General features: G+C 53.8%; 9 protein-coding genes across 9 annotated transcripts; 7 read left to right on the top strand and 2 right to left on the bottom strand.

Annotated features, from left to right (window-relative positions):
* Positions 1–500: 500 nt before the first annotated feature.
* On the top strand, positions 501–1,478 carry PG998_008381 (Retinol dehydrogenase 8; the record flags this gene model as incomplete). Its single annotated transcript, XM_066875197.1, has 2 exons — positions 501–1,023; positions 1,096–1,478. 2 exons carry the CDS (start codon positions 501–503, stop codon positions 1,476–1,478), a joined length of 906 nt encoding a protein of 301 aa, XP_066731142.1.
* Positions 1,479–2,406: 928 nt separating this feature from the next.
* PG998_008380 (myo-inositol transport ITR1) lies at positions 2,407–4,535 on the top strand (the record flags this gene model as incomplete). The annotated part of the gene is made up of 3 exons (XM_066875196.1): positions 2,407–2,790; positions 2,929–4,025; positions 4,142–4,535. 3 exons carry the CDS (start codon positions 2,407–2,409, stop codon positions 4,533–4,535), a joined length of 1,875 nt encoding a protein of 624 aa, XP_066731141.1.
* A 229-nt stretch (positions 4,536–4,764) lies between these two features.
* Positions 4,765–6,564, bottom strand: PG998_008379 (major facilitator superfamily domain-containing protein; the record flags this gene model as incomplete). Its single annotated transcript, XM_066875195.1, has 3 exons — positions 4,765–5,971; positions 6,045–6,318; positions 6,420–6,564. The coding sequence occupies 3 exons, from the start codon at positions 6,562–6,564 to the stop codon at positions 4,765–4,767; spliced, it is 1,626 nt and encodes a 541-aa protein (XP_066731140.1).
* An 898-nt stretch (positions 6,565–7,462) lies between these two features.
* Positions 7,463–8,989, top strand: PG998_008378 (uncharacterized protein; the record flags this gene model as incomplete). The annotated part of the gene is made up of 4 exons (XM_066875194.1): positions 7,463–7,853; positions 7,913–8,600; positions 8,671–8,839; positions 8,915–8,989. 4 exons carry the CDS (start codon positions 7,463–7,465, stop codon positions 8,987–8,989), a joined length of 1,323 nt encoding a protein of 440 aa, XP_066731139.1.
* A 446-nt stretch (positions 8,990–9,435) lies between these two features.
* On the top strand, positions 9,436–11,335 carry PG998_008377 (uncharacterized protein; the record flags this gene model as incomplete). The annotated part of the gene is made up of 5 exons (XM_066875193.1): positions 9,436–9,759; positions 9,831–10,083; positions 10,205–10,538; positions 10,591–11,041; positions 11,150–11,335. Coding segments are annotated over 5 exons (1,548 nt in total), but the record flags the coding sequence as incomplete, so codon positions are not given.
* Positions 11,336–12,360: 1,025 nt separating this feature from the next.
* Positions 12,361–13,095, top strand: PG998_008376 (uncharacterized protein; the record flags this gene model as incomplete). The annotated part of the gene is made up of 1 exon (XM_066875192.1): positions 12,361–13,095. The coding sequence occupies one exon, from the start codon at positions 12,361–12,363 to the stop codon at positions 13,093–13,095; it is 735 nt and encodes a 244-aa protein (XP_066731137.1).
* Positions 13,096–13,181: 86 nt separating this feature from the next.
* Positions 13,182–13,850, top strand: PG998_008375 (uncharacterized protein; the record flags this gene model as incomplete). The annotated part of the gene is made up of 1 exon (XM_066875191.1): positions 13,182–13,850. One exon carries the CDS (start codon positions 13,182–13,184, stop codon positions 13,848–13,850), a length of 669 nt encoding a protein of 222 aa, XP_066731136.1.
* A 485-nt stretch (positions 13,851–14,335) lies between these two features.
* On the bottom strand, positions 14,336–15,711 carry PG998_008374 (uncharacterized protein; the record flags this gene model as incomplete). The annotated part of the gene is made up of 3 exons (XM_066875190.1): positions 14,336–14,992; positions 15,102–15,395; positions 15,463–15,711. 3 exons carry the CDS (start codon positions 15,709–15,711, stop codon positions 14,336–14,338), a joined length of 1,200 nt encoding a protein of 399 aa, XP_066731135.1.
* Positions 15,712–19,998: 4,287 nt separating this feature from the next.
* Positions 19,999–20,826, top strand: PG998_008373 (ras small monomeric; the record flags this gene model as incomplete). The annotated part of the gene is made up of 1 exon (XM_066875189.1): positions 19,999–20,826. One exon carries the CDS (start codon positions 19,999–20,001, stop codon positions 20,824–20,826), a length of 828 nt encoding a protein of 275 aa, XP_066731134.1.
* Between the last annotated feature and the right edge of the window lie 158 nt (positions 20,827–20,984).

Below are 20,984 nucleotides of genomic sequence, written 5' to 3'. Positions count from 1 at the left end.
ATAGACCCATCGGGATTGTGGCGGGTTCCATTAATAAGCCGGGGCAAACAGCAGCCGAGATAGTCGACGAGATGGTGAAGGAAGCAGCTCAGCTGTTGGGAGCGGCCTCGACCTACCTAACACCCAACTCAAAGCTTTGACATTTCTATGGACAGCCTAGACATGTAACGATAGTCGCATGAATTACTATATCGCATTTTCAGATCTACTCAATCTTCGATCAGCTTGCTCTTTCTAATGTAAGCAACAATCGCAAAGTACCGAGGTTCCAGTTTCGGTGGACGCGCGGATGGGAGCACCGGTCGCAACGGAGTTGGGGGAATTAACAAAGACTTAACTCCATCTCCGCCGTGTAAGACGAGGAAAAAATAGCCCACCGTAAGAATCCATTCGAAAGAAAGGATTGAAAAAACATCTACCTTATGAATGATTGCCATTCCAACCATACCGGCATTTATCTTCATTGCAATCTTGTCTAGTCCAGACCAGACCGAAGCAGCATGGCATCAACAACTGACAATTCGATCGCCTCAGGGACTGGTTCACTGACCTGGCTCATCACCGGTTGCTCGTCCGGCTTCGGGTTGCAGTTCGCGCGCCACGCCCTGGCGGCCGGCCACCGCGTCATCGCCACGTCGCGGGACCCGCGCAAGACGCCCGAGCTTGTCGCCGAGATCGAGGGGGCCCTGCCTCCTGGCCGCGGCCGCTGGCTTCAGCTCGACACCAGCGCGGCGGATTGCGGCGCTGTGATCGGCAACCTGGAAGCCCAGGAGGCGACCCCTATTGACGTCCTGGTCAACAGCGCCGGGTTCGCCATCTCGGGGCCCGCCGAGGCTTTCGCCGAGCACGAGGTCCGCAGCGTCATGGAAACCAACTTCTTCGGCCCGTATCGCCTCATGCGCGCGGCGCTGCCGCACATGCGCCGCCGGAGACGCGGCGTCATCGTCAATCTGAGCTCGGGGTCCGGACTCGAGGCGCGGCATGCGTTGGGCGTCTATGGCGCGAGCAAGGCTGCGCTTGATGGTGAGTAAAAACCACCAGATCATTCACTAGAGATAGGGGCCAAGATGTGCTTTACTAATACTTTCCATTTAGGGATCAGCAAGACGACGGCCAGGGAGGTGGCTGAGTTCGGGGTCCGCGTGCTGCAGGTGTACCTGGGGTCCTTCAACACGCCCATGGGGAGTTCGGTCCGAATGGTGGAGAAACCACTCGATCCCGACTACGAAGGCGGCATAATAAGCATGACGATCAACGCTTTCCACAACGGCCAGTTCCAGCCCAAGGGCGATCACAAAAAGGCCGTCCGGGCCATTTACGAAGTCGTAGTGGGCGAGGGCGCCGGCGCGGGTCTGGGGAAAGAGGTCCAGATGGTGCTGGGCGAGGACTGCGCCGTTCGCGCCTTGGAGGTCAGGGATGGGCTAAATCATATGATTGAAACGTTTGGCCAAGTTTGTCACAATGTCGATGTGGATTGAAATGGCTTGTGGTGCGCGGGGATTTTGCGAAATTCCCCAGAGCTTGGAAACGAAAAGAGCGGCGCCTGGTGGAAACGTTGGTTTTCTTGGGAATGCGGCCAAGTCTGAATCCCACGCTTGGCTCTTGTCGTGTTTTCCTGTCAGTCGGACACAGGCCGACGCCAGAGAACACCCCCGGGGATCTATTGAAGTGCAATTTGGCTGTCAATACCAAACTCCTGCTTAAAGACTCGCTCATTCCTGACACGCGTCTTGTACTTATTTTCTGATTCTCTTTTACTTTTGCCGATCATGTTCCGCCCGCTGGGTTGCCTTATTCTCGGCACCTATCACCTATCGCTTGGCATATTTCCCGGCTTACGTCACCGGAAGGACGACCAAGAACGCCGAGGTGCCATCGTTTCGTCAGCCGAGTCTTTGCGGCTCTTGGGTTCCTCCCGGAAACATGCTTACACCGAGCCATCCACAGCCTGCCCTACCGCCTTACACCATGCCGCAGTGCCGATTTTACGTAGCGAAACCGCTCATCATCGTCACATCGTACCATGGCGGCCGAGAAATTGTATATGCATGTAAGATATCCTCGGCGCATTCACGGCGCATCTCTCAAGGGAGGGTGATAGTTCCACCTTCCCCAGCTTCTTGGGGTTTCCCACTTTGTGGGCACTTGGGGTCACATGGAGTTCGTACGGAGAAGAGATACGGGCGATCACCTGCTTGAAATGAGTTCGAGTGCTACTTGTTGGGTTCCAAGTATGAGCCAAGACCGATTCCTCTTGCAGTTATTTAAAGGCAAGCCCTCACCTGGGCTCCAGCGGAACGATGCCAATGTCTCTCACCTTCTTTGCCTCTCTCTCTCGTCTTGGGAGTGAACCCACAAACAAGACATATAGGATACTACCCCCACAACCTATAATAAAAGGTTGCCATGTCAGAGAAGCGTACTGACCCCGAGGCCCCTCAGCCTCATGTGGGCCACCCGAATGAGGCGTCCCTCGGGACTCTCCTGAACAACCCCCTTGTGGGGATGAGTCGGGATCAAGTCATTGCCGACGTCGAAGGGTTTATCCAAGAGAGGGGCTTGACTGAGCACCGCGAAGACTTCATTAAGGGCGCTTTGGTGGCGCAGGTGACCAATCAAGACTACGCCTTTGAACAGATCAAGGAGCTGCACGAAGAGGAGAAGAACCTGCTCCGGAGGGAAATCACCCACCGCTGGAGCCAGCCGTTCATGCTCTACTTTCTCTGCACCCTATGTGCCGGTTCAGCTATTGTCCAGGGCATGGACCAGTCCGCTGTGAACGCTGCTCAGGTAAGTCAACCAAGTTCAAAGACTCAACACCCCTTTTTCCTAGTCTCTAGTTGTGTGCCCATTGCATTACTATACACCGGTCAGAGAACCAGGTGAAAAGAAAGTATTGCTAACCCCTTTTTTATCTTCACCCCACAGGACTTCTACTTTAACGAACTCAACATCACCAAATCTGAGATTCAAGGTCTCGTCAACGGTGCCCCTTACCTCTGCTCAGCGCTGATCGGCTGCTGGAGCAACCCAGTCCTGAACAAGTACCTCGGCCGGCGCGGCACTATCTTCGTGAGCTGCGCCATGTCCGTCATCACGGGCTTCTGGATGGCGGCGGCGGACTCTTGGTACAACCTGCTGGTGGCGCGCTTCTTCCTGGGCTTCGCCGTGGGCGCCAAGTCGAGCACGACGCCCGTGTACTCGGCCGAGTCGACGCCCAAGACGATCCGTGGCGCCCTCACCATGATGTGGCAGATGTGGACGGCGTTCGGCATCGCGCTGGGCACCATCATGGGCGTGGCCTTCAGCAAGGTGACCATCTTCGGCGAGGAGACGCAGTGGCGCTGGATCATGGCGTCGACGTCGGTGCCGCCCCTCATCGTCATGCTGCAGGTCTACTTCTGCCCCGAGAGCCCCCGCTGGTACATGGAGAAGGGCCAGTACACCAAGGCCTTCGACGCCATCTCGCGCCTCCGCTTCAGCCGCGTCCAGGCCGCCCGCGACATGTACTACGCGCACAAGCTGCTGCAGATCGAGGAGTCGCAGCGGGCCGGGCGCAGCTGGAAGGACTTCTTCACCGTGCGGCGCAACCGGCGCGCGGCGCAGTCGTCGTGGTTCGTCATGTTCATGCAGCAGTTCTGCGGCGTCAACGTCATCGTCTACTACTCGATGAACATGTTCCAGCGCGCCAACTACACGCGCGACGAGGCCCTGCTCTTCACCATGGGCACCGGGCTCGTCAACTGGATCTTCGCCATCCCCGCCATCTACACCATCGACACCTTCGGCCGCCGCAACCTGCTGCTCGTCACCTACCCGCTCATGGCCATCTTCATGTACTGGACTGGTTTCAGCTTCCTCATCCCGGACACGGACCCCGAGAACCCGTCCCAGTTCAAGCTTGCCATGGTCGCCACGGGCCTGTTTGTCTTCATGGCTTGCTACTCGCCTGGTTCGGGACCGGTGCCTTTCACATACTCTGCCGAGGCTTTCCCACTCCATATCCGAGACATCGGAATGTGCAGGTAAGTTTATCCTCCTGTTTGAGTTTCTTCGTCTTGGCCCTTTGCCCCCTTAACCCCATTTCCCTACGTGTCAAGTTCCCTAAATGACGGTCTTGCTAATAACTCATGTTCGACAGTGCTACTGCGGTGACCTGGGGCTTCAACTTCATCATTAGCTTCAGCTGGCTCCCCTTGGTGGACGCTTTCGGGGACACGGGCGCGTTCTGCTACTACGGGACGTGGAACTTGATCGGCTGGGTGTTCTGCTACTTCTTCCTGCCGGAGACCAAAAACCTCACGCTCGAGGAGCTCGACATGGTGTTCGAAGTCCGGAACCGCGACCACGCGGCCTACTACCTGAAGAAGCTGCCGTGGTACTTCCGGAAGTTCGTCCTGTTCCAAGATGTGGAGCCGATGCCGCCTCTCTACCAGATGGACCAGTCTCCCGCACCGGCACAGGAGAAGAACCGATACCTGAGTGATAGGGGCGAGGCTCTGCAGATGGAAAACGTATCTGACAAGAGCTATTAAAGTCATCCGACATTGATAGGCTGCCAAGAGCTCATTTGTCAATCGTGTTGATATTGGGATTGGTGGCGTGTGACGTGTTTCCTTGATTATGTTCGTTGATTCTGTTTAACATTTTGTGTTCTTGATGTACATGAAATAGTCGATACCCAATTAGTCTATAGGAAAATTTGCCGTCGTTACTTCATCTACTCTTTCGTCGTGGCAGTCTACTCAGTCTTTCTGCTTGAATTCAAGTTTCTAACATCGACGATCTGTGGGGGCTTCTGCTTCTCACTCTTTCGTTTTGAATGGGTAATTGGAGTAATGTGCTTGCACCGCCCTCCGTCCTCTTCTTCCTCGTGCTAATCTCCAAAAATCCGCTGTCGTCGCTGGATAACGAGACTCTCTCGAGCTCAACCGGCTGCTCCTCGTCTACCTGCCCGTCCAAGGTACTACTACCGGGTTGAGTCTCATGCTGATGGAGTTTGATATTGATGAACATCGCATAGAGGCCAAAGTCGTACGACAGTCGTGCAATACCGGCAACGACAAAAGCCACCCAGAACTGCTTGTTCGCTGCCAGTAATCCGGTCAGAGTAGGTCCGATCATGGCCGCACACGTCCGAACCAAACTAGTAATGCCCATGACGGCAGTACGCTCCTCGGGTCGAACAACAGCCGCGATAAGTGCGGTGCGTGGGGCCTGGTCGAGAGGGTTCAGGGCACTCCGCACAAGCAGCAAAGCTACTGTCATCCAGAAGACGTTCGGTAAGGGAAATAGCAACACAGCCGCAGACGAAGGGACGTGGGTGAAGACCATGGTGTTCACCAAGCCGATGCGTCGTGCTAGTGGGCCAGCAAACATGGCGGAGATGGCGCCGAGGAAGTAAGCAGCCGAAGTAACATCACCCAACGTAGACTTCGATGGGCGGAAGAACTCATCCATATAGTAGGTTGTCCAGGAGTAAGGTACCATCCCATCTGCGACCGAATCGAGCGCGAGCAGGATCCACAGCTTGTACATGACCCGACGAGTTGGAACGGATATTTGAGATAGGCGATCGGAGAGCCAAGTCGCACTCCGACGGAGCCAGTTCTGTGGTACTGGAGGCGACAATAGGGTGGAGGCAGCGGGGATCTGTATTGCGGCAGTACCCCTGTCGGCGGCTTCCTGCTGTTCTCCCTGTGGGATTGGAGTGTAATCATCCTTCTGCCGCAGCTCACATGCGTCTGTCAAAAGTGCAGCCAGGATTACGTTGACAGTCCCCATACCAACATAGAGCCAGAAAAGTGCATGGTATGCGTTGATCAGTGTCCAGTCCCTCTGCTCTCGTAATGTAGACACGATGCGACCTCCTGCCTCGCTTCCCAGCGATGACCCGAGTGTTGAGATCGCAACGTACCAGCTGAGAACATCCGACCTCGTGGATGGTGTGGTTAATTGCGAAATTACGGATCTAGGAGAGATAGTGTGAGTCGTGACTTCCTGGGACCTCGTGCGGCCGAAACTATCATCGGGCAGGTACTCACTCCTCGATGCTTCGAAAGGGTCCGAAGTCTCCGCCAGTGACACTGACGACACCAACAACGGCGGCGAACAGCAGAATCCAGAAGTTCTCAAAGGTTGCGAAGATAACTCCACTGAATATCATGAGGAAAGAGCCGCCCAGTAACACCTTGCGCCTCCCCACCCGATCTGCAATCAAGGTGAGAAAGGTGCCAAGGAAGACATCGCCAAGTAACGTCAGGGTCATGAACAGACCGATCTGATGATCAGTAAACTCCAGCGCTGCGAAATAAATCGCTGTAGTCCCAGTCAGTCAGCCATTAAAGTCATAAATCCGCGTTACATTCTCCTCTGAGGCCGCCCCCGCCCGATACACACTTGAGATGGAGCGTACGTACCTAGTATGAGTGATATAGCACCATGAGCAAACATGCGACAGGCTCGCGCAAGGATGATAATCCAGGCATTGCGACCACTGTCGTGGATCGAGACGATTCCGAACTCATGATAGAACCAACGGACCGGTCGAAGGATTGTATCCATACCAGCGAACCAAGAATATATCGAAAGTAATTTGAGACAAGTAGGTATCATAGGAGCACGCAACATCCAACAAGCAGTAAAAGAGCGGAGGATTCATCATAGCTTCATCGGCATGTCATTACTGCCCTTCGGGAGCGCTAATGGCAATGCGGCACCCCAGCAGCACCCTCGGTTTAGTCGGTCCTATCGGTCGAGCCATAGCCGAGACCGGCCCTGGATGATGCAACCAACTGCAGATTCGAGGAAGGCGTCCATCTGTAGGTCCCTACTCTCTTCGAATAATAAACCAAAGCAGGCCTGGAAGTTCCTGCGGCCGGATGAACGAATTATGTAAGTCTATAGGCTGAACGAATCACCGCATTGGGCACCTGCGACCATGTGCGTTTGTTTAGCCTTAAGGTTTCGCACGATGTCTTACTCACAGCTGACAGCGTTCCATTTTCACTCCAAGGTCAGCCTCCACCTTCGGAATGCCAAGATCGGATAGCAGCAGGTCGGAGTTGGCCTTTTCCTTCCATGCATATGCCGCGTCACAGACATGATGACGGGAGAGACTCGCGTGTACATGAAGACGACTGACTGCAACCCAAGTTGATTGAAGTCGTTATTGAAAGACGAAGCGATCAACGTAAGCTCATCCCGTTTGCACCAATCGGGTTTGCCCCCTCTTTATTCATTCGTCAACAGATCGGAGTATCACCGAAGATGGCAAACAGCTGCTGTGCCGCGCAGGGATGAGATGATGCCATCCCAAGGCGGCGTAGCTTACGCTCTGTTCCTCCACCAGCTTCCCTACCTCACCTCGATTGCATTTAAAGTTGTAGGATTCCCTGGATTCAACCCCATATCGATGATAAAGTAAGCCTGAATAGAACTGATGACTTGAATTCTGCTTACAATGCTCGGATCCAATCCAATGTTAAAACTGCTTGGCCTGCTACTCAGTAGCTCGCAGTTCGCCACTGGTACACCCTCGGATGACAGCCAAATTGTGCTCGGCGGGTATTCCAAGGCCACAGGCTCTCGGCCACTCCATGCCGTCGATGATGCGGTAACCGCTGCCCTCGCCAGATATCCCGACCCAGCTGATGCCTTTGTCGCTCTACGCCCTGAGGCAGCTAAGAAGCTCGCAACGCCTAGATTACTGCACGTACGGGGCGAAGAGAAGCCGAAATGGATGACGGAAGGCGACAAACTGCGCCTACGAAGAGAGCGCAAGAAGTTCGTGGATGTTACTGATCATCGCGAGTTCTACGCCCAATACGCAGACACACAAGTCGAGAAAGCCCGTGAGTGCCTTTGACACTCGCGCTCTCTTGTTGCATATGCTAATTTCGGCAAATTACAGACCTTCCCAATCTCACACATCAGCGTCTTGTTAAACCATTGTTGCCTCAAATCTCCAAGCAGCGAATGTACAATGACCTAGAACACCTGACTGGATACTATAATCGTTGGTTCGGAGGTGCCACTGGCGAGGAAAGCGCGCGATGGATCCATGATCAAGTAGCACAGATCATTGCTGAGTCGCCGCTACATAGCTATATCTCGCTGGAATATTTCACTCATCCATTCCCCCAGCCTTCAATCATTGCGCGCTTCGATCCCAAGGTGCGCAACTGGAGTCTACCCTTAACGGTCCTCGGCGCACACCAGGACTCGGCCAACTACCTCTTTCCTCTTCTCCCGGCTCCAGGTGCCGATGACGATGGCTCTGGAACCGTGACCATTCTCGAAGCCTTCCGGGTACTCGCTATGAACGGTTTCACTCCAAAAGACGGCCCTGTGGAATTCCACTGGTATGCTGGCGAAGAAGGGGGCAATTTGGGCAGCGCGCCTGTGGCGCGCTATAAGAAAGAGTCGGGGGCACGCATTGGCGCAATGGTGGAATTCGACGCGACGGGGTTCGTGGCAAAGAATGCGACTGAATCCATCGTTCTCGTCAAGACTAATGCAGATCAACCGCTGACGGAGTGGATCGCGAAACTTGGGGAAGAATACAACGCGCTCCCTACCCTTATTACCGAACTTGACCCGTAAGTGTCTCCCCGTGTCTCCCGAACGAAGGCGCTATAATCTAATGTGATCTGGTGTTTTCCACTCCAGTCGGGGTAGCTCCGACTACGCGTCTTACACAAAGGTTGGCTACCCATCCGCGTTTGCCACCGAAGGTGATCCTTCGGCCGGAGGGTTCCCCGGTGACTACGACCCGTACATGCACACTGTAAAAGACACGATGTATGTGGATGACGAGACGGGCAAGTTCTCCTTTGATGTAAGTTGGAACATACAAGTCTCCCATTCCTGTCCCTGCTCCCAGCCCCTGCTGACAATACATGCCGATGTTTAGCATATGGCCGAGTTCTGCAAACTGGCCATTGCTTTTGCTATCGAGCAAGCAGGCTGGGATAACGTTTGGAGGTAGGAAGCTATTCCAACTCCGACCCGTTTCATGCAGGTTTCCCACGTCATGTTGCGCATAGCAAACGCGAGCTTCCACATTTGGACACTTTTCGACCTAAGAAAGCCGTCAGCACGGTTTCGGCAAGATAAGAAAACATGAGGCAGTGGGTGGCTCCACCCCGGATCTCGCGGGTTGTCCCTTGTCCCAGGTGCCAGGTTTCCAGCATTAGCCCCTCAAAAGAAGGCAATAAGGAAACGAATAGAGGGCCCGGAAGGGATGTTGTCGTCGGCGACTTTAGCGAGATCTGCTGCATTATTAATCCAGCAATCAAAGTGGGCGTGATACAAAATCTCTTCTATGGATAGGGAGCTCTCCGTTTAAAATGTGGTAGTTTTGGTCTCCCTTTGAATCGACGACTCTCGTCGGATAGCATGTGCCCGAATTAAGAACACGCCCTGGAAATAAGACGTCTCACGATATGGGTTTTGAACGTCGAATCGATGAGCCCTACGGCATTCACTGAGATCCAATCTTCGCTTGCATTTGTGGCCCTGACTTTGCTCTTCGTGTTAGTCTGCCGGCGCTACTTGGCTCTTAGAGATGTTCCTGGTCCATTTCTGGCTGCCTTCACGCGTCTTTGGCATGCAAGAACCATAAAGAGCGGCACTCATGCCAGAGACATTACTGCTCTTCATCGCCGGTTGGGACATTTCGTACGCATCGCACCTGACGAAGTGAGTGTCGCGCATCCCGATGGACCGCGAAAACTGTTACTTGAAGCGCTGCCCAAGGTTTGAATATCCTCTCTCAAGATACGTTATCCGATGCGGTTGCTAATGGCATTGGTGGTGGATCTTTGTAGGGCTATTGGTACAAGACTTTGACCTTCCCCGACTCGACGTACAAAACACCCATGGCCACTGTAGACCCCAAGGAGAAGATCGAGAGATCTAGGCTCCTGGCATCTGCTTATACCACCTCGAGCCTCCTGCAGTCAGAGCAAGCCATAGACACCCAGGTCGCGTTACTATTGAGATGGATGGACGAGTATGCCTCCTCCTCTAAACCGATGAACTTGTCCAAATTCTTCACTTTCATCGCATACGACATCATGGGTGAGCCACCCAACTCCCTATATATTGAACACAGTTGCCCCCTTTTGAGCTTCACTTGTAAACCATTTGATTAGCAGATCACCAGTGCTGACCAGTGTCCAACATCTCATTTGTTTTCCAGGCGAAGTCATCTTTTCCAAGAGCTTTGGTTTTCTAGAAAAAGGCGATGACATCGAGAACTCGCTTCAGCAGGGGCTCGAGTTTGGCGCTTACGTCGCCGTGCTGCCCTACTTCCCCTGGCTGCAGGGCTTACTTGTGAGCCCCCTTTTCGCCTCGCTGCGGCTAATGATGCCTTCAAACTACGTCGTGGACCGCAGCATCAAGGCGCTGGAGCAACGGAAGGAGAACCCGGATGCCCGTTTCGACTATGTCGCGCATTGGCTTCGGACGCACGAGAACCACCCGCATAAGTTGACGGCTAAAGACGTCCAGGCGGCTGCCACCTCCAATGTCAGGTAAGCTTGCAGTATCGCCTATTGCAAATATGGAGACTAATTCCCCATCCAGTGCCGGAGCGGACACAGTAACCTGCGCTTTGCAGTCTTTCATCTATCATACTATTCGCCACCCTACAGCCTGGAGGCGACTCCAAGCCGAGATTGACGAAGCTGCCGCAAATCATCACCAGCAACAACAACAACAAGGAGAAGAAGACATATCTCAGGATCATCCCGTATTCTCCTTCGCGGAAGCCCAGAAGCTCTCTTATCTACAAGCGTGTATCAAGGAGTCCATACGCGTTTGCCCGCCTTCAACAATCGGCCTGCAGCGCGTGGCTCCCCGAAGTGGCATCACCATCGGAGACCGAAACTTCAAGGCCGGTACCGTGCTGTCGGTTCACCTGCCCAGTATCCTGCTTTCGGAGGAACTGTGGGGGGCGGATGCGCACGACTTCGTGCCAGATAGATGGCTTATTGATGAGAAGAAGACGGCGGCGCTGGACAAGTACTTCATTCCTGTAAGTTTATTTCACCCCTTGGTGGTCTCCTTCATTTCGAATGACTATGCCGTCGATGTGCCATGTCACTGCGGGTATCATGTTAACCGTTTACCTATGTATGTCTAGTTTGGTTTGGGCTACAACTCTTGTGTGGGACAGAATCTCGTGCGCATCGAGTTGTCGAAGATCTTGCCCACGATTGTGCGCCGCTACGATATCTCCTTCGTCAACCCGGAACAGGAGTGGACTTACAAGACTTACGTTGCCGCGGTGCCGGGTGATTGGCCGGTTTATATCAAGCAGAGGTATTGATAGTGGGGTCTCTTTTCTATTGTTCTTCTCTTCTTTTCTCATTCTAGTTTTGTGTAGTGGTATCTTGCCTTGGATATGACAACATGAACCTCAACGCTGGATCGGGAGGCACCTGGGTCCTGAGTTATTCCGATTACCACCAGCTATTCCATTGTCCTCCACTCCACCTGTGGCAGTTGTCCCATCTTCGTCAGTAATTGCCCGACTACTTCAGGCTACCTGCCAACCGTATCGCCGTTTCCGGGTAAGACAATACGGCAAGTGCGATGGGGATAGGCGCAGTCCTGGTAGGGAAGGAAACAACAACTAAGCTCCACAGCAACCAAGGCTGCTTCCTTCTTCGTCTTCAACCCGAAACGTCCACTATTGTTGCTTCTGGCTGGGAGTCCTTGGTTCGCATTTGGACCATATTTGCCACTCGACAGCCTCAATTGTTAGGCATTGAATGTTGGCAGAACATCGACGACAAGCTGCGCAGAACCTTGACCAAAGCGTTACCACTTGCCCCCTCCGAAGACAATGCTCGTATTGTTTATGGGTTCATTCCGCGCGCAGCACATTGTTGGGTTCAAACCGCCATCGATATCCTTTATCAATACATCATCAAGCAGTGGTTCCCGCAGATGTGCGCCTGGTGAAGTCCGAGTGAGCTTACAGTGGTCAGTCAATTATTGGTTCCTTGCCCAGTACAGTACAGTTCAGGCTGCGGCTGCTACTTACTCTTCGTTACCTTCACTCTTTCAACTGTCGATGACAGAACAACACACAAAACCACTAAACATTCTTCTCTGCGAACACCAAGACTTCCCATCACAGTTGGTACTCCTCGCATACACATACTTCCCCAGACTGATCATTGATCATTACATTCACCCTAGTCGAGCCAAATCAATTTCCGCCTCCAGCAGAGAGCATTGAAACCAAACACTCAAGGTATTTCCTATTCTACATCACCTCACTAGCAAAAGTGTTCCCAGGTGTCTCACCAACGAACAGTCTCGTCTGGCACTGGGTCGCCTGCCGCCATGACTTCGCCAAAGATGGATTCTCTATCCGTTGAGTTGAAGATCATGGTCCTCAAGGAAATGGACGCAGCATCGATCCTGTCGCTCGTCTCAGCATCACCCACTTTCCATCGCGTGTTCTACGCCTACCACAATGAAATCCTCAAGCACAGTATCCTGTACAGCAGTGGAATTAGCACTGAGGTTCTCAACGACGCCTTGGCAGCAGGCTCCCTGCCTTATCCTGCAAACATGGACAACCTTGCTAAGGAAACCATAACGGATAAGTTTGCGGCCGAGTGGGCTGTCAAGTTTTGGAAGTGCAAAAGGTTTGTCTTCGCTCCTAGCGAAGACATCCTTACTGGAAATATCACATTTGGCTGCGTGGTTCCTGGATACCCTGGTATACGGTTTTATCTTCGCCATGGTGCCGTGGTTGCTCGACTGGCCTCATACATCAATGACTTCATCGGCGATTACGCAGCGAAGGCCAGATGCAATCCTTTGGAAGACTTTTACGTCTATAACAACGTACCCAAGTGGGCTCACCCGACTTTGAAATCCAAGGATAAAATTTCCCCCATCCGCTCCAACCAGGACATCCGCTTGACTAAAGACGAGCTCATCAAGTTCCAACGTGCATTCTTCCGCTTCGAGTTCTATTCCCGCGTTAACGCCCACTTGCAAGCTGATGGCGAATTCGACAGCGAGAAAAATCCACTCATCCAAATCCCCCCTCAGAAACAGAGGAAGTAGCCTGTGCTTACGGTTACCTTTGGTCACTTCGGATGCTCGCCCTTGAGGAGATGAATGAAGATAATTGGGTCAAGAGACATTTTCTTATGTCTCAAACCTACCCGGTTCATCACTCCACGCTTCGAACATATGATCAAGCTAAGTTCCCCACAGAACTTTTCCTCCAAGCCAGATTCGCGAGTGGTATCAAGAAAGTGTGGGAAAGCGTAACGCAGCCGTATAAGGAACGCTTGAGACTCGTGAAGGACGACATCTCCAAACTGATCGCCATTCCGCAGCGAATCCACGACCCGCCTCTCAACAGCCGCTGCGGCTTCATGGGGGCTGTTCTAAATGGCGACCCCCAATGCTTCATTCGTCGCTGCTGCGCCAATCAGTGGGGCCTGATCATGGGACAACGAGAGCCCCCGCAGAGGACGAACATACGATACTCGATCAGACAGGCGGGCCGCCCCCTTGAGGTCGCCATGGGCTCGAGCACGACTCCCAACTACTCGTGGGAACATTGGCGCAACCGCCAGATCAAGCACAAAACGAGACCGGTTTACCGCAGTAGCACCAAAGAGAAGGCTCCCCACCGCGCGGCTGAATACATAATCGCCACCCGTCGGATGTGTGGCTGGGTCTTCTGGGACGACTCAACCTTGATCAGCCTGCACCGCTGGCGTATGACCGATTTCAAGAAGATCGATATGGGAGGCTTCTACGTTGACAAGGACGAAACCAACCCACCTCTACCACTTGACGATGCCTAGGGCGAGCAGAGCCCTTGTTGGATTACTACGTACTTCCAGGACGGCCATGTTGCGCATTTCGTTCAGCATTCTATACAAATCAGGTTGGAGGCTGATCTAAGTTGACGAAGAATGACAAGGAAGAAAAGGTCTTGGGTACTCGACGTCCACATGCTAGGACGGCCTGAACCATCTCCGTACGTACATTAGCATCGATAACTTGAGATATTCGGCGTGGGCAATATCGCGACAGGGAAGAACAAGATAACGATGACAAGAAGCTATGGCTTATAGATACCAATCCGCGAAACTACATTTTACTAGTTTTAAGAGAAACTTTACTGCAGTTATCGTACGTGCGTAGCCTCGCTTTCATCAATGGTTTTCTGTTTCTTTGTGAGGGTGACCTCTTTCATTTATATATTGTACAATTGCCCTGGTGCAAACAGGGCCCGTTAGCTGATATTGAAATCCAAACGCCCGCCAAAAATTCCATAGCCCCAAAATCACTTATGACCACCAACACAAGTCTTCTTCCACAGGCTCATGCACCTCGCACTCTGCCGAATGTTGTTGGTCGTGCCCGTGATCTTCTCGGCCTGCGAAGTCGCGACCTTGTCCGGACGCCCGCCCCCCTCCTGGCCGCCGATGCTGCCGTCGTCGCTGGTCAGGGCACCCGCGGCGTCCCCGTCGTTGAGGCGGTTGACCTCGCTGGTCTGGCCGAACTGGGGGTCGGGGCGGAAGTGGACCATGACCTCGGGGGCGACGGCGACGCAGTTCAGCCGCCCGGACCGGCAGCCGTAGAAGAGCTTGGTGTCATAAGCCTGGCCCAGACCCGTCGACACGAAGTCGAGCACCTTGCGCACCCCAGCCCGGTGCACAGCGTAGGCGTACGAGCACACGGCGCCCGACGACTGCCACACGGCCCGCTGGCCCTCGGGCACGTGCTCGCGCAAGTAGCCCTTGGTGCCCTCGAAGCCGACGTAGCGCGCCCGCTCCACGACCGTGGGGTCCGCGAAGAGGCTCACCGTCTCGTTGGCCTTGGGCGAGTCGCCGCAGTGGCCGATCCAGAGGATGTCCCACTGGCTGGTGTAGGGATTGCTCTCATCGTGGGGCGAGTGTGTTCGCTTACGCACAGCTTCGGCGATGAGGCTCATTTGATCCTAGAAGTGAGTAATAAGTTAGACGAACTTGAGATAAAAAGAATCATTTTCGTGTGCGAGGGGACATCCTTGTTACAAAATGGTGAAGGGGTAAGCCGGCGAGTAGTACCTTGATGTTGACGTCCCAATCGACGTCATCTTCGACTATGAGAGCCGAGTTGAGCTCGCTCTGGAGGACGTACTTGAGCAAGTCGATGTGCGCGAGCCAGGCGGCCGCGCTCCCGGGCTCCGGCTTCGGGACGCCCTCGGGACTGAGGGCGGCGAAGGCATCCACCATCTCCGGCAGCCAGGTCGGCTGGGGTGGCACGGTGATGTCTAGGCCGCTAAGCGCCGCGGCTGCTTGCAACCCCTGCACACGCCATGATTGGCCTCCTCCCTTGGACAGGGCGAGGATGGAGTCGAACTACATCAGAGAGAGAGTCGTCAACATCAACAACGAACGGCGGAGAATAAATGGATGGCTAGCTTACTCCTAGCGTTGCATTCCTAGGACCCAAGGTTCGGTTTCGATGGTGCGCATCGTGCGCGGCCGTTGTTGTCGTTGTCGCAACAGTCTCTTGCTGCTTGTGCGAATCATGAAAGGGGGCGTGCGGAAGCAGACGCGATGGGCGGGAGATCAGATCCCGGTAGGAAAAGAAACATAGAGTGACGGTCAAGAGGACGAGGGCCAAGGCGATTCGGGCGATGAACGACCTCCCGAGACCAGCACCGCAGGACATGACGGGCTGGCTTGATGAACGAGACTCGAGATAGAGATAGATGACAACTCCATCTGCGTATTGTACAACATGCAATTATAAAGTGTAAGTAAACTCATCTATTTCTCCTTTTGGATCCAACGGGCAATCGGGCCTTGGTGAAATTAGGCTTTGCTTTAATGGGAAATGATGAGTCGTTACGTTGGAGCTTGGTCTTTAGGGGACTGGCGATTTCTTGGCACTGTGTGGCACATGCTGTTAAATCGTTCAGTTGCAAGCCTCCATCCTCTCAATCAGCCAGCAACATTGACGATGTCCATTGGATTGGCCAGACGCCTTCGATTGGGATGGAGACTGGGGCCTCGAGATGACAACGACTAGGTAGAAGCAAGATTGTGGTTTTCAGGGTAGGTAGCAAAATACCTAACCTCAAGCTACGACTTTAGATTTGATTACCTACGGATCAAAGTAATATCGATCGCCTACTGTACCACGACCACGGCACCTGCTCTGTCGGGTCGGAGCACATCGGGGCGCTCAGGTATGCTTATCGTGATTTGAGAGCCAAAGGGGCACTGCGAGCTGCTTGCGCAAAGGTGCGAGAACAGCAGCTCCTGCTCCCGCGACGCAAACATGTCAAGTCATGGTCTTCAAGTACGTAGGGCAGCGTTTCTCGCCGAGAAGAAGTTGGGACGGGCCAGCAAGTACGGCGCGCGCCTCACCCGCCTGCTGATACGAACGGCCCGAGTTTCACAGCGTCGTCTGCTACCAGCGCCATCATCCCGGCCGCTCGGCGAAGCAATTGTATTTATACTCTTGGCTGCGGCACCAGGACCGAGATGTGTGAATAAGTTCAAAAGAGCCTGGGGGGTGAAAACATCAAATATCCAGCGCCAAGATCAGCTACATCGCAGTAACTCATAGGAAGACGCATTCGCCAAGTACTGTATCCCACGCCAAGCTTGCCATGATGGCGGTTTGTTGGCACTTGATTCGATTTGATGCGCGGCCTTCGTCGTCCGAGCCGCATGTCAGCAGAAGATCACTTACCCAAGAATGCAGACCGGCTCCTTTCCCGCCATCCCCCGTCTCTCTTGTTTGGAATTCCCGCTTCGACCCATGCTGAGAGCTCCCCGGGTTGTGTGGTCGTAAGGCGAAAAGCAGTGCCGGCTTGTGATAGAGCTAGACAGCTGCGCCGCCGGGAGTGTAGCGATTGCCGATCACCCCCTGGTTTAGGAAAATCAAGGCCGTCGTGGATGAACCTGTTTCACAAGATGGAGATGGGGGGAAGCGGGGACCCGGAGACGTCGCGACACACGACGATCATTGCGCTTCGCACGCCAGCTCGCTGTCATCGTCCGACTCTCACAAGACCGATCGTCACGTACATAGGTTGGGTGTCTGTGTCTATCACTCATGTGAGCTGCTATTACGTGCAGTAATAGGTATTGGTATGTGTCGAGTCAGCGGTGGACGGCAGTCGGCTCATGTAAAGTTCATAACGCCATACGCAAGTTGATCTTCAGGATACATAAGTTGCAACCCTGCCCGGCCGATGTCACCGAGCGAAACATGTTTCTATCACCGACCCATGGTATATGTCTGTCTGTTCGGCATATCATTGCGTATAATTGCTTCCGTATACTGCAAACATTGTGGGCGAATGCCCAGACTGACATGATTTGCGATAGTCGAGTAGCACTGGTGCAAATGAGTTTCCCGAATCGAACCATGGGACCCCAGACAAATGTCCGAGAATGGGGTCGACTTGAAAACGAAGATAATCCCGGCAGGCACGTGGACTAGGCCGACGCAACGCAAAAGGACGGCACTAGCTTGCACCCAAGCTTTCAGGGCATCGCATCGAGTGCTGTGTAAGTGTTGTTGTGTGTGTGTGCAAGCAATCCCTAGATCATTGACAATTGCCGTCTTTGCATTCGCGTGATTCATTGTTTACCTGCTCTGAAAACCACCAGTCCCTCGTCTATGTATCTCTAAACTATGACTGCCCGGACCGGTTTCGAAGATCCTCTTGGGGGTGGAATGGTTCATGGTTCAGCCATGTCGGCGATCATGCCCGAAACCAGCACCCCAGCTCTGCTCTTTACTATGTATGTAATACTAATACCCAGGAGAGTGGTTTTCCGCCCTGCGACAAGACCAGCTCAGAAACCAGCTCGCAGCGTCCGCCTCACGATGTGCCAAATTTGGAAGAAGGCAATACGCATGCTCCCCGCAAGATTCCCATTCTTTTGTTGACTTGACAGGCCTTTTGATGGCCCCTGGGGTGTTAGGTGTGCAGAACAAGTCTCAAATCAAGGACCCAACCAGGTCGAGACTGCAACAGTGGTATCATGAATTTTGGAGCAAAGCTACTGTAGCCGACCACTGGCCATGGTCCTTTTGGGTTGCAGTTGGGCACTCCCCATACCTGTCACTATCACGGGCCGTAGGATGCTTTCGATTCGTCAGAAACACGGCGACAGGTAGCATCTGCACGCAATCAACATACCGATTCCCACTATCGCAGCAACTTACTTTCGCCAGTTTTACCCCTCATGGACTCATGGACGCTTCCAGGCTTGGTCTTCCTTACAACACAACTGAGACAGCATGGGGGATGGGCTGACCATGGCAACATGGCCAACGAACTGAAGGGGTAGACAGCCATGTTTCTGCTTTCTTTTTGTCTTTTTTTTCACCCCGGGGATCTGAGACGATCACCGTCCAGCAGACACATTTGACTTTCCTTTTTACAATTCCCCTCATCGCCGACCTGTTCGGGGTCTGACGGACCTGATGTATCAAATCCGTCTGCAGTATCGGGCAACTATCATCAATTGTGAGGCTAGGAGGGCAGAGGGCAGAGGGCAACTAACGCCCGACAACCGAGCTCCATCACACGCATCTGCAACTGCAAAGCAACCCTTGCCACTTCCCCCTTCCCCCTGTTGGCACGGATACTTTTCCTACATTAGCACTCATCTTCAACCCACTCTGGATGGGACACTTCCTCGTTAAGCGACAAGAAAAGCACCTCTGTATTTTCTCGGCTCGCATACATATCAAAAGGCAACATCGCGGCCTTGCCTCTACTCCGGTCGTCTCGTCCTTCCTTCCAAGGCTCGTTCTGATTCCCCAAGATCTACCTAGCCGTTGGTAGTTTTTTCCCACTTATTATTATACCTAAGCCTGGCCCTTAGCTCAGTCATTTCCGCTTGTCTTACGGAAGCTCACCATCATACCGCACCCGCACCCTCAGCTGAATCTCGCCGTCGATTGGCTGTCTTTAGAGTTCGAGGCTTGGTTAGGACGGCCCGGCACGGATTCCCAGTCGTCGTCTCGGCCACTTTGGACTTTTGGGACACCCAGCACCCCCGCCAAGGCCACGGTACGCGGTACATACACGGCTCATCTTAGCAGCACCACCAGCGCCCCCGGCACTACGACTACGGTGGAGGACCCTTAATATTTTCTTTTTCATTCCTCCAAGTCCAAGGTGGACAAGCCCATCTGCCCTCGCTACTTTCCGTCCAACGTGGCAAGGGGAGGACACGAAGGGGGAAATTGACAGGTGGGAAAAACAAGCAAGGAAAATACAGCAGACGACCGAAACTTCCCTTTGCCTCTCCATTTGCCCAGACCGGGATTTCCGCCTGTTTTCCATTCGTCATCTCCTCGGCTCCTGTCTCTACAATACTTATAGCAGCGCATTCTTGCCCGGAAACCAAGTGGGTGGTGTTTGTGTCACGTCGCATTCCTGCCTACTTTACCAAACTCCGACCGAACCAAACACGCACCGATCTGGGATTCAACCAGTGTTTGACCAGCAACGCTGACGTTCCTCCCACTGACCTTCCGTCATCAAACATCCACTTCACTTCTAGTGCAAGCTCTGCGACGCGGCGCATTTTTGGCGCACTCCACCGTCGTCCAACACCGTTATCATTTACTTAGTCAGGGCCAGCCACGCTTTCCAAATCTCGAAAGCCAACACTACGAACCGGCCAACGCCCCCAACACGCTTTAGAAACATCGCGTTTCAGTGCTGGCTTGCTCTACGGGCGTCTGGAAGCCTTTTGGCCGTCTTCTCGAAGGCTTCTTGATATTCTTCTCGATTTCTTACTTATTCTAACGACTTGGCGATTTGTACGACTGGCATTGCTTCGCTACCTTCCCTTCGGGAAACCACGATACCCCCTTCACGAATCCTCTTGTAGACGGAGAGCTACATACGACATTTTAATAACGAGAAGAGGTGCACTACAACAAAACAAAACAGAGCTTAACGTGTTCTTTATCTTCGCCATGCGCCCAACATCAGATCCCCAACCTCCAGTCCCTATCAGCATAACGATATGTGGCGATGGAGGCTGTGGTAAAAGTTCAATCACATTGCGGCTCGTCCGGTCGCAGTGGACCTCGGAGTATGACCCGACCATTGAGGACTCGTATAGCGTGACGCGGCGGATCGACGGCAATAGCTACCACCTGTCCCTGACAGACACGGCGGGGCAGGAAGAGTACCGGGGCATGTGGGCTGGGTCCAACCTGGGCGCAGACGCTTTCCTGCTCGTCTACGACATTACCTCAAGCAGCAGCCTTGACGCCCTCTCCTACTTCAACGACCTGATCGACATGGAGGCCGAGACGCGCATCGACAACGCGAGCCGGGCGCAAAAGGCAGGGCTGGCACCCACGAATCACCGCGGCGGCGGCGGGGCCGGCTCTGGCGCCCGCACCATCCCGCCTGTCAAAATCATCGCGGGCAACAAGTGCGACCTGCAGGAGTCGCGGGAGGTGCCTGCGGCGCAGGGCCTAGACTGGGCGCGCAAGCGCGGCTGCGGCTTCATGGAGACGAGTGCGCGCCTCGAGGTTAACATCGAGGAGACGTTCGCCCTCATCGTGCGCCGCGTCGTCGAGGCCCGCCGACTGGCTGAGCTGGGCGTTCTCGACAACACCGATATGGACCGCCGCGGCGTCACCAAGCCTCTCACGCCGCTGGGCAGCGTGCGGGGCGACAATGACGGCGGCGACCCCGAGAAGCGGAACGGCGTTGGCTCCCGGGGACCCCGGCTAAGCAACGGCGAGCGTATCGGCCACGGCAAGTTCTGGAGGAGCCTGAGGTGCTGGTAACGACACGGTATCCTCGGAAAGAAACATAGATGTAATATTTTGGCCTTTCTTTGAACGTTGGTTGAAGAGCGGAGCCCATGATTTGACGAACCTGTCGAGATAAGGTTGATTGATGCGTGCATACATACATACCCCTTTGGCTTCATGGGGTTGGCTAT

The sequence above is a fragment of the Apiospora kogelbergensis genome, assembly GCF_038363985.1.
Source record: "Apiospora kogelbergensis strain CBS 113332 chromosome Unknown utg000005l_segment0_segment0, whole genome shotgun sequence".
Taxonomy (NCBI): domain Eukaryota; kingdom Fungi; phylum Ascomycota; class Sordariomycetes; order Amphisphaeriales; family Apiosporaceae; genus Apiospora; species Apiospora kogelbergensis.
Note: the sequence above shows the minus strand (reverse complement) of the source record. Positions and strands in the feature narration are given on the sequence as shown.